This window comes from Humulus lupulus, chromosome 2 (assembly GCF_963169125.1).
Source record: "Humulus lupulus chromosome 2, drHumLupu1.1, whole genome shotgun sequence".
NCBI classification, from domain to species: domain Eukaryota; kingdom Viridiplantae; phylum Streptophyta; class Magnoliopsida; order Rosales; family Cannabaceae; genus Humulus; species Humulus lupulus.
The window spans coordinates 160,361,713-160,376,745 of record NC_084794.1 but is presented as its reverse complement, the minus strand read 5'-3'; the positions used below and the strand labels follow the sequence as shown (position 1 = coordinate 160,376,745).

The following is a 15,033-nucleotide window of genomic DNA, read 5'->3' as shown; positions in this document are numbered from 1 at the left end:
TTTTACAATCTTAGGTTTAAAATTTAAAAATAACTAAAATCCCCTAGTAATGTTCCCGTAACCAATTTCCAACTTTCAAAGTCGACATCCATCTCTTCCCAAAGAACATTTCTCATGAAGGACAACCAAATGGCACTAATGGGAACTTGATAAAGCAAAACAGATATTAGTTTACCAATATGGTCTACTGGTTACATATTATTATACAACTTCACGACAATGGAAGATCTGCCTTTCAAAAAGTTGAATTATATAATTCTCAGTTCTACCCATATGAAGATAGAGTATGTCAATGCAATATGACAGCACATGCTTAAAAGGACAACTCACTCGCTAGACAATCAAAAAAGGAAATCGATTTTTTAACTGTAGCAACTAGTCTACTAGATAACATCATTCCCGTCTCAAACATTGTTACAAGGAAGAAAAACATACGTAGCTGCTAAATAAACATTAGAATTTAGGGATCGGCAAAATCCCTTAAAAGAAAGTATATATACAAATTTTTAGTATATATGTAAATATATATGTATAAGAAATTCTATAGCAAGAGCTTCTCCGCTGAATTTACCTCTTTTCTGGCATAATTAATCCAATTATCATATAGCCAAAGTTTATTTGTGCTTTTTACAACAAATGCACAATAAAATCTACGATTATGTTATACGAGACAACATAACTTCAAATACAAATTACAACATAATTCCTATATTCTTACCTCTCTGTTTTTTCATTTCTTTTCTACTAAACAGACTCCATAAGAAGAGGACGAATTAGCAAAGGAAAAGTACTTGCCTTACCCATAAATGCAGCAAATGCCGTTTTCAGCCCCAGAACATCAACAAAACGTTCGCACACAGGTGGGTACTTAGTCATAGCAAAATCAAGCGCCCTTATGGCCGACCCATAAGCTGACTTCTTCTGCTTCATGATAATAATCATCAACTCCACCCCCTCAGCCTTCACAAACCTCTCCTTGTTCTCCAATGGCATCAACAAGCAACACAAACAATCGAACAAATTCTCCAACATCTCGGCCTCGTCGGGGTTCTTAGGATCCTTTGACTTGTACATGGCCACCGCCTGAAGCAAAACATCGACGCCATTCATTTGCCCCAACCTTTTCTGGTTTGCCGAACTATTCTGTAGCAAAATGGCCAATATCTCCGACGCGTACTGCTTATTACCATCGAACTCACGGACCTTTATCTTCCCCAGAAGCCACTTCAGCAACTTTGTCCTCTCGCACACCATTTCGGCCACGGCAGGCTTTACCTCTATCAAATTCTCAATCGTGGCCAAGGTTCTGTAAACAGCCGCCATTTCATCAGGATCAGTGTCCGAAAGCCGATGCAAATTCTGGACCAAAAGCTCAAGAACATTATTCTCAATTAGGGCATCGACAAGGACCCGAGCAGGTTCGTCATTGTCCTCAAGAACGTCTTCGTCGGTCAATTCCTGAAGCAACTGAACGACATCGGTGGCAATGTCGGTGTTCTCATGGCCAAGAAGATTAAGAATCGAAGAGATGGCATTGAGACTAACGAGGTCAGGGTAAAGCTCGGGACCACCGGCGAGGACCCTGAGCTTATGAAGCTCTTCATGGAGTTCGAGCTCTGAATCGGCAAAGCGGTCAGGCTGCTGGGGGAACTTGAGGCGGGCGGCGATGTTGTCCTTGAGACGGCGCTCGAAGGAGAGGACGAGCTTCTTTAGGCTTCGGAGATCGAGAAGTTCAACTGAGCCTTGGGATTTCTCGACGGCCTCCAAAAGGGAAAGGTCGATGTCGTTTGAGGAAATGGTTTCGTTTTCATGCCGTTTGCGTTTGGCGCCGTGGTTGTCGGTGACTTCCATTTCTCTTTCGCAGCTCTGTTGAGTTAGAGTACCAGCAGTCGGCAATTTCTCATTCATAGAACGCCGTCGAATCGCGAAATATAGTGGGCTTTTCGAATGAGCAACACAGCTAACGAGAGATGAAATTGGCCGCAATAAGGGTCTTTTTCATATATACCCGTTTGTAGAGATACTTAACTAAATATACCCAGCATCAAACTCTTAAGTAAATATACACCATTTTATATTTGTGATTCCTATATTTCTCTTACTCGTACCGCTTTTATAGTTATCTTCCTCTCCCATCAATTTTTTCTACCACCATCGATTTCTCCCTCTCCCATCAATTTCTCCACCACTATCGATTTCTCCTTCTCCTATCGATTTTCCACCACCATTGATTTCTCCTTCTCTCATCGATTTTTCACCACCATCTCCACTGCACTGCTGTTCCACCATCTCCATTACACTGTTGTTCATCAATTTTCCCCTTCTGTTCCTCTGCCACAGCCACAGCCACTCAAATCTGCTTGGTAAGTTCTTCTTTCTTTTGAGACTAAATTTCTCTCTTCTTGCTTCCTCAATTTTTTTTTTTTTAATTTTTTGAACTGTATGTGTTTGTTGCAATCGTACATATAAATTAACATTCATATGTATATAAAAATTTAGTGAAGTTAAATGAAATTGAATATTCCATATTATACATAATTTAAAATGCCTCCTAAGTGTTTGTTAAAATTACTCAATAAAACTGTGACTATGTTATTGCAAAAAATCTGCCACTGGGATCATTATCATTATCATGGAGAGTTTTTCTTCATTTTCACAAATTTATAGTGCTAGGAGATTGTTGATAAAATGCCTCTATGTAAACTATAAATTTCTGGTATAAAAAAGAGTTTGTTGATCTTTGTTTATATGATTTACAAATTTATATATTTTTATTTTAATGCTACATTTGGCTCTTTGATTTGGAATTAAATATACTGGAATAAATTCTTAAACTTGTCTGATGTTTGACATGTGTGCTGGCCATTTCTGGGATCATTATTCTTGTGCCTATTTGTCCAAAATTGTTGGTTTAATTGATTTTATATTTTCTGTAGGTTTGTACTTGATAGAGCAGGTCTTGAAGGTCTGTAGCTTGAACAAACACCTGCTGCCACTTGAACAAAAAATTAGATTTTATCCTGACATTAAAGTTGAAGGTCTGTAGCTTGAACTTTGATTGGCATGATTATGTTAGATATTATACTAAGGTTCTGTTAAATTAATTTAGAGTTTGTTTTTATGTAACTGTTTACCTAAATGAACAACTGGGTAAGGATACAGCTATTAAAATATTGTTTTGGTGTATTAATGAAACACTATAAATACAAAGCTCAGTAGCTCAATCCATTACTTGATCAGAGCTTTTATCAAACACTTTCTATTCTTTAAATGCTATCAGCCAAAAACATCAATCCTCTTCTTCAGCTTTCTCTTGTTTCTTTTACTTTCTTTATTCTTCAATGCCTTTCGACACTTCTCACAGTAATGCTCCAGTGGAAGAATATTCCGCCCCTCCAATGAAAACTCCTTTGTCTGGCTTCTCTGCCCTCACTGCTCAGCTATTGTAGAATACAGAAGGATTTGTTTGTCTTGACTAGCTTTGGCATATATTATTGCACATTGTAGCTGAATATCAGACTCTCTTAACTGCCTCTCAAGGAAATCAACCTTGTCAGAGGCATGAGTACCACTCTTAAGAAGGCCCAGCTCTTCATTAATCCCCATATTGGACACTTGGTTTCAGCATTTTCAGCTTTACTTTTTGCTTTACATATCCTCACTTCAGAATTTGCAATTACATTTTCCATTTCATTGATTATGCAACATAGAGCATTAAGCTCTTCCTGACTACCATCTGCAGAATACTTTGCAATCAGCAGCAGAAACTCAGATTCTTTCAGCTCTTTATCAAGCAATCTGACTTTTTCACCCAAAGTAAAAGCTTTTTAATTGGCAAGAATTATTTTATCTTCAGCATCTCTCAATTTTGATTTTAGTATGTTTGTCTATGCAACAAGCAAGCCATTAAATTTTGCATTGCTCCTTTCCAGCTTGCTCAAAGAATTTTCTTTAGCCTTCAATTCTTCCTTGGAACCTTCAAGCTTTGATTTTAGCCGAGTAGCTGAACTTTTCAAACTTAGCTGGAGTGTCTGCAATTGACCAAACAAATGCCATGAAACATTTGATCTAAGCCATTTAAGGCTTGCGGTTTAAATTTTAAAGCAAGTGGTTTAAATTTTAAGCCTTCTGGTTTAAATTTAAAGCTTAGTGGTTTAAATTTCAAACCTAGGGGTTTAAAGATACTTGGTTTATAATTTAAGCTTAAATGGATAAAAATTTATAAATTGTGGTTTAAATATGATGTCATTTAAGCATTGTGGTTCAGATTTATAAGTAGTGGTTTAAGTTTTAAGACATTTGGTTTTAAATTACAAAGATTTATATTAGATTCACACATTACATTATATAGATTAAAATAGAGTATGTTTATGATTTAAGCCTAAATGAATAAAACTTAAACCTTGTGGATTAAATTTTGATGCCATTTAAGTTTAGTGGTTCATATTTTAAGTTATTTAAGACTTGCGGATTAAATTTTAAGGCAAGTAGTTTAAATTTTAAGCCTTGTGGTTTAAATTTAAAGCTTAGTGGTTTAAATTTCAAAACTAAGGGTTTAAATATACTTGATTTATAATTTAAACTTTGGTGGAGATATCAACCCTCTTGAAATGCTAGGGTACAAGAGTTTAAGCCTCTCATATTCTTATTTGTAAATCTTTCATTGTTATTAATAAAGTTGTTCTTGAGAAATTTCATTATTGGATTTGGAAACTAAGATATAATTGTTATTACCTAAGAAAGATCTATCACATAACAAAAAAATCTTATGCAAAGAATAACATCTATTTACTTTTGGAAGATCATAAACTATTTTTATTATATGTAATAATAATGGTAACTAAAAACTATTATATGATTCTTTACAACTCACTCGAAAGTGCATTCTTAATTCCTTTTATAGATATGTCATGAGTAAGTGAGTTTTAACGATTTTCTTTGTTTCCCAACTACACAATATATATACTTTTTGCTAGTGATTTTCTTGGTCTTATAGAAGTGCAAGATGGTACTTCATTGATTATGGAACATAGAGCATTAAGCTCTTCCTAACTCCCATCTGCAGAATACTTTGCATTCAGCAACAGAAACACAAATTCTTTCAGCTCTTTATCAAGCAATCTGACCTTTTCACCCAAAGTAAAGGCTTTTGATGTAGAGTCCAAGAATTTTACTTAGCTAATTAGATAGTAGTATTATAGTATTTATAGTATTATCTTTGTAACTGTGGATTTTTGGTTCAGACCGGGAATTATTTGGACACTCATAGTAGTGCTTGTGGATTTTCTAAGTTTAACCTATAGTTTAAGAATATTAATGTTAACCTAAGGTTTGATTAATATGGCTGATATTAAGGATAATATTTATTATACTATATGGTTTAGATAAGAACCAATAGGATTTTAAGCACATGTTATGTATGGGTGATTAAAGGATTAAGTATTTTGAGGATTAAATTTAATAAGGGGTAAAGTTTGAATGCTATAAGGTCAGTCAGCAGCTTTGAATACGTTGAGGGCTTAGTCAAGGCTGTTTACTCCATTCAAATTTAGCTAAAAATGTGTAATTTCGTGTTTAAATAATCAGCGTGTGCCGATATATCGCAGCAAGTAGATACGGAAAACACGAAGCGATGCACGACTGCCTCGGGCATACTGGCCCAGGTGATATATCGCCTATAGGGGGCGATATATCGCCTCCTTCAGTATATTTTGAAAAGTTTTTGAATTCTTTTTCCATTCAGCCATTCAACCTCTTGATAAGTCCAGCACCTTTTTGAACGAGTCTTCAGCCTCTGCTGAATGATTATTCAAATTATTTTCACCTAAAAAGCCATTATTTTTATTCAAGTGAAATTAAGATCCTTTCATTCCTAAACTCTATAAATAGGGCCTAGTACCCAGTCATTATTCACCTTTTACTCTAAGTTCAGAGGCTGCAAGTTGCTAGGTGAGTGTGAGAGTTAAACACTTGGGTGGGGAAATCATAAGCTTGATCATCATAAGCTTATCAAACACTTGGGGAAGTAAGGTTTCATAGTATTTCGGTTCGAGGTTTAGATTGGTCTTACAAGTCTTCAAGGTATTTCCACACTCTAGTTCATTGGTTTTATTTTCTTTAAGTTCTCATAATCTTCTACCAGCCTTCTAACCTTATTCTTATTTTGGTTAGGAAATCTAAGAACTTGCACATAAGTTTTTGGTAAGTATGTTTCTCAAGGTTTAGTCCTTCCATTCCTTTCATTTGGCTTTTTCTTCTATAGACTCACCCTTTCATAATGGTTAATAGGAGTGTTCCAAAGTCCCAACGCTGTCCTCTTATCCCGGTAACTTTGGTAAGGAAAATAGGATAGAATTTATATGTTATGTCCTTATTATATGTTATCTTATGTTTTCTTATGTTATGATATGTATTATGATATGTATGTTGTAGGCTTGGGCATATGACCCATATGACTAACAAGCCCCAAATAGATTATGGGCATATGACCTGCTTAGCTAGTAGGACCCCACTAATCTAATGGGCACATGACTTGTTTAGTCTATGGGACCCCAAGTAATAATGGTCATTATAGTATGTATATGAAATAAGTGTAATGTTATGTTTTTATGTTTCTTATGAAATTTATGTATATGAACTATGTGGTAGATTTTCCTTGCTGGGCATTAGGCTCATTCCTTTTTGTTTATATGTGCAGGAAAATAGCTATAGTGGCGGTAAGATTCGTGGATGCTTGGGGAATATGTATCGGTGATGAACGAATTCAAGGAGTCGAGAGTTCGATTTTCGAGGATGTAGTCTTGTTTTATGGTTTTACATGTATTTTCCGCACTTGCTATGTAACTCCTTTTATTTTAAATTATGTTTTGTTTTTAAGACAATGGGATCCCATATCCTACTTGATATTTTATGGAAGTAACTCTTTTTTCTACAAGTTTTCTAATAAAGTTATGGTATTTTCGCAATGTAAGTTTTATTAAGGGTTTGTATGTATAGTTTTGTTAATGGTCCAAAAGTCTAGAGTAGTTGGGTCATTACATTTGAATTGGCAAGAATTATTTTATCTTCAGCATCTCTCAAATTGGATTTTAGTTCGTTTGTCTATGCAACAAGAAAGTCATTAAATTTTGCATTGCTGCTTTCGAGCTTTGATCTCAGCCGAGTAGCTGAACTTTTCAAACTTAGCTGGAGTGTCTGCAATTGACCGAACAGCTCTTTTGAAATTCCCACTGAAACCACAGCCATATTATCCACCACAAACAATCTTTCCCGAACATCTTCTGTTTCATCTCCCATGTAGTATACTTCTTGTTCTGATGAGACCAACCTTTGATTTAGCACTTCGTCAACTTGTCTTAATGCTGTCATTTTCTTTTCGAGATCCAATTCTCTTGCCAAAGATTTTTCCAGCATCCTCAAAATATGTCTTCGTTGTTCAACAAATTGAATCCTAATTTTAAGAACAATGTTGTAAATTATGAAAGTATTAGTTTAAATTTTTAGCCATTGAATGTTTGAGGTTTAAATTTTGTTGTAAAATAACATTATTATCTTCATCTTCACGATAAACATCTTTTGCATTACTTCGATTCTTCTTATTGAGTCACAAATATTATTGACACTTAGTTTTGCAAAAATTGTGTTTGCCTTGAGTTGAGTGAAGTTAAGGCAAAAAGTATATTGAATTGATTTTTTTTTTTAATTTCTATCCAAGATAAAGGAATAAGCTCTCATGGTTGTGTTATTTTTTATTGCAGGAAATGGATAAGATAATGTTATTTGTAGTTTTTAACGGAAGATGGAATGCAAACAACAAATATATTGATCATGAAGTGAAAATATTGATGGTGGAAAAGGATATCAAGTACGTGGAACTGGTAAACAAGATATACAAAGAGCTCAGATTGAATGAAAGATTGATTTCAACAAACTTGATTTTTGATGCAAATATGGATACAAGCAAAGGAATGAAGATAGAAAGTGATGAGAATTTACAAGTTTATCTAAACTTGAACAAGACTGTGGAAGAGTTGAAAAAATGTCCTCTCATCGTTGAAGTATAATAGAGAAATCAAACCATTTCTTTGCCAAGAGAAGCTAGCATTCCATCTGCTTTAGCAAGCAATGCAACAAGTCACAGTTTGACTCTCATAGACCCCAATACGAATACTGCAAGCACTAGCAAGATGAAGAGCGCTTCAACACAAGAATCCAACAAAATTACAGAACACGGGTAAGAAGCTCAATCACCTCTGCATGTGTTGCCGAATATGGAGATTGAAGACATAAGAGTCAATTATGTTTTCAAGAATAAGACTGATCTAAAACATACACTTGCGAAAATAGCCATCAAGAAACACTTTCAGTACAGAATTCAAAAATCATGTTTAGAAGCATTTTGGGCAAAATGCATAGATGAGAATTGTGGCTGGTATGTACGTGCAAGAAGCTCAAAAGTATCAGACTACTTTCGAGTTATCAAATACTATAAACACCACACATGCTCCTTAAATCACAGAAATTTTGAAAATAGACAAGCAAGTGCAAAAGTCATCAGTAGTTACTTCAAAGAGAAGTTTCGTGACCCAGGATCAACCTATCGACCAAGGCAAATAATACGAGACATGAGAGATGAACATGGGGTAGGTGTAACGTACAATAATGCATGGAGAGCAAAAACACTTGCAGCTGATGGTGTTAGAGGGTCAAATGAGGAAAGTTATGGATTGTTGCCTTCATATTTGTATATGCTACAGTTGGCCAACCCTGGAACTATCACAAGAGTATGTAAAGATGAAGAAAACAGGTATGAATAATATTTATGATTTGCATTCCTATATTCAGGGCTTAACTGTTTACAATCCATATCTTACATCTCTAGGAATTGGTTGTTTTTTTCTTTAAATTTTACAGATTTAAATACATGTTTATTGCTTTTGGTGCTTCATTGGATGGATGGAAGCAATGTAGACCAGTTATAGTGGTAGATGGAACATTTTAAAGATGAAATGTGGAGGTACACTGTATGCAGCTTGTGTTAAAGATGGAAACAATCAAATTTTTCCGGTCGCCTTTGGAATTGGGGATTCAGAAAATGACAATGCATGGATATGGTTCTTTACAAGACTAAAAGAAGCAATAGGAGATTGAGAAAACTTGTGCATAGTATCTGACAGGCATAAAAGCATCAAAAATGCAGTTGAACAAGTGTATCCTGGTGTATCATGGAGTTTGTCTTTATCATTTGAAGCAAAATCTAAGGACTAAGTTTAGGAGATTACATGTGCATGCCATATTTGAAACTGCTTCAAGAGCGTACTCAGCTCAAGAATATTATTCTGCCATGGCTGAATTACAGAAAATTAGCCCTGAAATGACCACTTATCTTTTGGAAGCAAAACCAGAAAAATGGGCTCGGCCATTCTTTCCGACGAAAAGGTATAACATTCTTACAAGTAACATTGCCGAATCTATAAATGCAGCAATTGTGCATGCGAGAGAATTGCCTATAATGTCGTTAATAGAAGCTATAAGAGAGATGCTTCAAAGATGGTTTTCAACAAGAAAAGAAGCAGCAATCAACCAATTTGTTGAGGTGACAAAATGGGCAAATGATGAAATAGAGATCAAACTTGATGTGGCATTTCGAATGAAGGTATGTTATTAAAGTTACGTTTATTTTCTTTTTGTTCGGCTTTTAAATTTATTGCTTAATAATTGTATTGTTTCACAGGTAGATGCAATGAAATCTAGTGTCACATATGGTGATCAAGTGTTTGTTGTCGACTTGGAACAACATATGTGCACATGTAATGAATTTCAACTAGAGGGAATTCCATGTGCACATGCTATTGCAACAATTGAAAGCAAGTACTTGGACAAGTACAAATTTTGCTCAAATTGGTATAAAAATTCTGTTTTGAAACAGACATATGCAGGATCAATTAATCCTCTTCCAGATAAAGTTGATTGGAGTGTCCCAGATGAAATTAAAGGAGATAGCATGAAAGCTCTAAAATTCAAAGTAAAACAAGGACGTCCCAAGAAAAAAAGAATTCCGTCAACAGGAGAATTTCCCAAGCATGTTCGAACAGTCAAGTGTGGAAATTGCGGAACATTGGGACATAATAGAAAGAATTGTAAAAGCCAACCAATTCTAAAAGAAGGATAACATTGAGTTGTGAATTGCATACATATCATGATCATTGAGATTGATTATTGTCCTTGAGTTCAGTGCATCATGCATGAAAGCATGAACTGTTGTTATCTGTTGTAGTCTAAAGACTATAAAGATGCAATGTTATACATATTTTTTGCGTTGTGGACTTGTGGATAAGAATGTTTATACATTTATTAAAGTACATCTTGTTTTTTATTGTATTATTATGTATTTAATTTATGAAAAATAGGAATTGATATTAGTGAGAGATGAATTTGACAGAAAAAGGTTATAAAAGATGATAGATTATCATCTAGAAATTATGACAAATTTATCAATTAATCTTATTTATTTAAGGCTTGCGATTTAAATTTCTAGGAAAGGTGATTAAATTTAAAGCTTAGGGGTTTAAATTTTAAGCTTAGGGGTTTAAATTTAAAACATAGTTGGTTAAATAGAGTTGGATTATAAATAGAGCTTAATGGATAAAAATTTGATACCATTTAGCCTTGGGGTTCAAAATTTGATTCCATTTAGGCATGTGGTTCAAAATTTGAAGCCATTTTCATTGTGGTCTAAAGTTTTATGAAAGTGGTTTACATTTAAACCTTAGTGGTTTAAATTTAAAACTTAACGGTTTAAATTTAAAACTTAGTTGTTTAAAGAGACTTGGATTATAAAAATAGCTTAATGGATAAAAATAATTTAAATTTGAGTTCAAAATTAGATGCCATTTATCTCGCCGCGGCGCACAGCACCTTTAGACAGTAGAGTCGCGGCGCTCAGAATGAAAGAAAAAAATGACAATTTAAATCACTGTGCGCCGCGACTCTAATGCATTTGTGCCGCGGCGCACAGTTAGTACCCTTAATAATATATAATTTTTTTTTTTGCCAATCACAACTTCTTGTCTAATTTTTTTACCAATAAAGAAATTAGGTTTAAATTTAAATTTAAAGAATAGGGGTTTAAATTTAAAATGTAATGATTAAAGAGAGTATGTTTATGATTTAATTCTAAAGGATTAAAACTTAAACCTTGTGGATTAAATTTTGATGTCATTTAAGTTTATTGGTTCATAGCTTAAGCCATTTCAGGCTTGCGGTTTAAATTTCTAGGCAAGGGGTTTAAATTTTAAGCCTTGTGATTTAAATTTAAAGTTCAGTGGTTTAAATTTAAAACATAGTTGGTTAAAGATAGTTGGATTATAAATAGAGCTTAATATATAAAAATTTGATGCCATTTGGTCTTGTGGTTCAAAATTTGATTCCATTTAGCCATGTGGTCCAAAATTTGATGCCATTTGCATTGTGGTTTAAAGTTTTAGGAAAATGGTTTACATTCAAACCTTAGTGGTTTAAATTAAAAAACTTTAGTTTAAAGAAATTTGGATTATAAGTAGATCTAAATGTATAAAAATTTGATTCAATTTATCCTTGTGGTTCAAAATTTGATGTCATTTAGCATTGGGGATCCAAATTTGATGCTATTTGAATTGTGGTTTAAAGTTTTAGGCAAGTGGTTTAAATTTAAACCTTAGTGATTTACATTTAAAGCTTAGGGGTTTAAATTTTAAACATTGAGGGTAAAAGAGTCTTGGATAGTAAATAGAGCTGAATGTTTAAAAATTCATAAATTGTGGTTCAAAATTTGATGTTATTTAGCCTTGTGGTTCTAAAATTGATACCATTTAGCCTAGTGGTTCAATATTTGATGTCATTTAGTTTGTGGTTTGCATTCTTAGGTAAGTGGTTTAAATTTAAAGCAAAACGGTTTAAAATTAAAGTGTAATAACCCACTACTCTAGACTTTTGGACCATTAACGAAACTATACATACAAATCCTTAATAAAACTTACATTTGCGAAAATACCATAACTTTATTGGAAACTTGTAGAAATAAGAGTTACTTTCATAAAATAAGTAGGATATGGGATCCCATTGTCTTTAAAAAAAAAACATAATTTAAAGTGAAAAGGAGTTACATAGAAAGTGCGGAAAAATACATGTAAAACCATAAAAAGGGTAAAACAAGACTACATCCTCGAAAATCGAACTCTCGACTCCTTGAATCCATTCACCATCGATACACAATCTCCAAGCATCCACGAACCTTACCGCCACTAATAGCTATTTTCCTGCACATTTAAACAAAAAGGAATGAGCCTAATGCCCAGCAAGGAAAAATCTAACACATACTTCATATACATAAATTTCATAATAAACATAAAGACATAACATAACACTTATTACATACACATACTATAATGGTCGTTATTACTTGGGGTCCCATAGACTAAACAAGTCATATGCCCATGAGATTAGTGGGGTCCTACTAGCTAAGTAGGTCATATGCCCATAATCTATTTGGGGTCTTGTTAGTCATATGGGTCATATTCCCAAGCCTACAAACATACATATTCATAACATATTTTATAACATATTTCATAACATAAGATAACATAAGCATAAAACATATAGATTTTATCCTATTTTCCTTACCAAAGTTACCGGGATAAGAGGACAGCGTTGGGACTTTTGGAACACTCCTAAAACCATGTATTAACAGGGTGAGTAGATTGAAGAAAAAGTAATGAAAAGAATGGAAGGAATGGAATGACTAAACCTTTGAGAAACATACTTACCAAAAACTTATGAGCAAGTTTTTTAGATTTCCTAACCAAAATAAGAATGAGGTTAGAAGACTGAGTAGAAGACTATGAGAAAGAAAATAACATAAAACCAATGAACTAGAGTGTGGAAATACCTTGAAGACTTGTAGACCAATCTAAACCTCGAACCGAAATACTATAGAACCTTACTTCCCAAAGTGTTTGATAAGCTTATGATTCCCCAACCCAGGTGTTTACACTCTCACACTCACTTAGCACTTGCAGCTTCTGAACTTAGAGCAAAAGATGAATAATGGCTGGGTACTAGGTCCTATTTATAGAGTTTAGGAATTAAAGGATCTAAATTTTACTTGAATAAAAATAATAGCTTTTTAGGTGGAAATAATTTGAATCATCGTTCAGCAGAGGCTGAAGACTCGTTCAAAAAGGTGCTGGACTTATCAAGAGGTTGAATGGCTGAAAGGAAAAAGAATTCAAAAACTTTTGAAATATACTGAAGGAGGCGATATATCGCCTGGGCTAGTATGCCCGAGGCTGTCGTGCATCGTCTCGTGTTTTCCGTAATTAAACACGAAATTACACATTTTTAGCTAAGTTTGAATGGAGTAAACAGCCTTGACTAAGCCCTCAACGTATTCAAAGCTGCTAACTGACCTTATAGCATTCAAACTTTTACCCTTATTAAATTTAATCCTCAAAATACTTAATCCTTAATCATCCATACATAACATGTGCTTAAAATCCTATTGGTCCTTATCTAAACCTTATAGTATAATAAATATTATCCTTAATATCAGTCATATAATCAAACCTTAGGTTAACATTAATATTCTTAAACTATAGGTTAAACTTAGAAAATCTACAAGTACTACTATGAGTGTCCAAATAATTCCCGGTCTGAACCAAAAATCCACAGTTACAAAGATAATGATATAAATACTATAATACTACTATCTAACTAGCTAAGTAAAGTTCTTGGACTCTACATAAAGCTTAGTGGTTTAAATAGACTTGGATTATAAATAGAGCTTAATGGATAAATTTTTTAAAATCGCGATTAAAATTTGGTGCCATTTACCCCGCCGCGGCACACAGAACCTTTAAATATTAGAGCCGCGGCGCTCAGAATGTAACAAAAAATGGCAAATAATGTCACTGCGAGCCGCGGCTCTAATTTATTTGGGCCGCGGCGCCCAGTTCATACCTAAAATAAAAAATATACATATTTTGCCACTAACAACTTCTGGTCTAAAATTTTTGACCAATAAAGAAATTAGGTTTAAATTTAAAGTTTAGGGTTTTAAAATTAAAAATAATTGGTTAAATAGAGTTTGATTATAAGTAGAGTTTACTATATAAAATTTTGATACCATTTAGCATTGTGGTTTAACGTTTTAGGCAAGTGGTTTAAATTTAAACCTTAGTGGTTTACATTTAAAGCTTAATGGTTTAAAATTCATAACATTGAGGGTAAAAGAGGCTTTGATGATGAATAGAGCTGAATTGTAGAGTCCAAGAACTTTACTTAGCTAATTGTTTAGTAGTATTATAGTATGTTTAGTATTATCTTTGTAACTGTGGATTTTTGGTTCAGACCGGGAATTATTTGGACACTCATAGTAGTACTTATAGATTTTCTAAGTTTAATCTATAGTTTAAGAATATTAAGTATAACCTAAGGTTTGATTAATGTGACTGATATTAAGGATTATATTTATTATATTATAAGGTTTAGACATCAACCAATAGGATTTTAAGCACATGTTATGAATGGTGATTAAGGATTAAGTATTTTTTAGGATTAAATTTAATAAGGAGTAAAGTTTGAATGTTATAGGGTCAGTCAGCAGCTTTGATTACGTTGAGGGCTTAGTCAAGGCTGTTTACTCCATTCAAACTTAGCTAAAAATGTGTAATTTCGTGTTTAAATATTCAGCGTGTGCCGATATATCGTAGCTATAGGGGGCAATATGTCGCAGCACGTAGATACGGAAAACACGAAACGATGCACGGTCGCCTCGGGCATACTGGCCCAGGCGATATATCGCCTCCTCCAACATAAATTCAAACTCTTTTGAATTCATTTCCTTTCAGCCATTCAAACTCCTTCAATAGTCCAGCATCTTTTGAACGAGTCTTCAGCCTCTGCTGAACGATTATTCAAATGATTTTCACCTAAAAAGCCATTATTTTTATTCAAGTAAAATCAAGATATTTTCATTCCCAAACTCTATAAATAGGA

General features: G+C 33.8%; 3 protein-coding genes and 1 long non-coding RNA gene across 4 annotated transcripts in view; 3 read left to right on the top strand and 1 right to left on the bottom strand.

The window, feature by feature from the left end:
* The window catches only part of LOC133818657 (uncharacterized), a 64,452-nt gene extending 62,403 nt beyond the window's left edge, over positions 1-2,049 (bottom strand). Inside the window, exon 1 of the mRNA XM_062251672.1 lies at positions 796-2,049. Coding sequence (XP_062107656.1) covers positions 796-1,908 — 1,113 coding nt within the window. The 5' untranslated portion in view covers positions 1,909-2,049. The remainder of the gene's footprint in view (positions 1-795) is intronic.
* Positions 2,050-2,200: 151 nt separating this feature from the next.
* LOC133818658 (uncharacterized) lies at positions 2,201-6,890 on the top strand. The gene is made up of 3 exons (XR_009886011.1): positions 2,201-2,363; positions 2,937-3,038; positions 6,698-6,890. It is a non-coding gene; the product is annotated as an uncharacterized LOC133818658 (long non-coding RNA).
* A 1,380-nt stretch (positions 6,891-8,270) lies between these two features.
* Positions 8,271-9,150, top strand: LOC133814881 (uncharacterized). The gene is made up of 3 exons (XM_062247787.1): positions 8,271-8,806; positions 8,914-8,966; positions 9,032-9,150. Exons 1-3 carry the CDS (start codon positions 8,271-8,273, stop codon positions 9,148-9,150), a joined length of 708 nt encoding a protein of 235 aa, XP_062103771.1.
* Positions 9,151-9,193: 43 nt separating this feature from the next.
* On the top strand, positions 9,194-10,171 carry LOC133814880 (uncharacterized). Its single transcript, XM_062247786.1, has 2 exons — positions 9,194-9,655; positions 9,734-10,171. Exons 1-2 carry the CDS (start codon positions 9,194-9,196, stop codon positions 10,169-10,171), a joined length of 900 nt encoding a protein of 299 aa, XP_062103770.1.
* The last annotated feature ends 4,862 nt before the right edge of the window (positions 10,172-15,033 follow it).

Excerpts from the sequence above, each read along its gene's own strand:
- LOC133814880 (XM_062247786.1), top strand. The coding sequence starts at position 9,194 with ATGCAGTTGAACAAGTGTATCCTGGTGTATCATGGAGTTTGTCTTTAT. Across the intron at positions 9,656-9,733 it reads ATGTGGCATTTCGAATGAAG|GTAGATGCAATGAAATCTAG; the intron begins GTATGTTATTAA and ends ATTGTTTCACAG.
- LOC133814881 (XM_062247787.1), top strand. The coding sequence starts at position 8,271 with ATGGAGATTGAAGACATAAGAGTCAATTATGTTTTCAAGAATAAGACT. Across the intron at positions 8,807-8,913 it reads TGTAAAGATGAAGAAAACAG|ATTTAAATACATGTTTATTG; the intron begins GTATGAATAATA and ends TAAATTTTACAG. Across the intron at positions 8,967-9,031 it reads ATTGGATGGATGGAAGCAAT|CTTGTGTTAAAGATGGAAAC; the intron begins GTAGACCAGTTA and ends CACTGTATGCAG.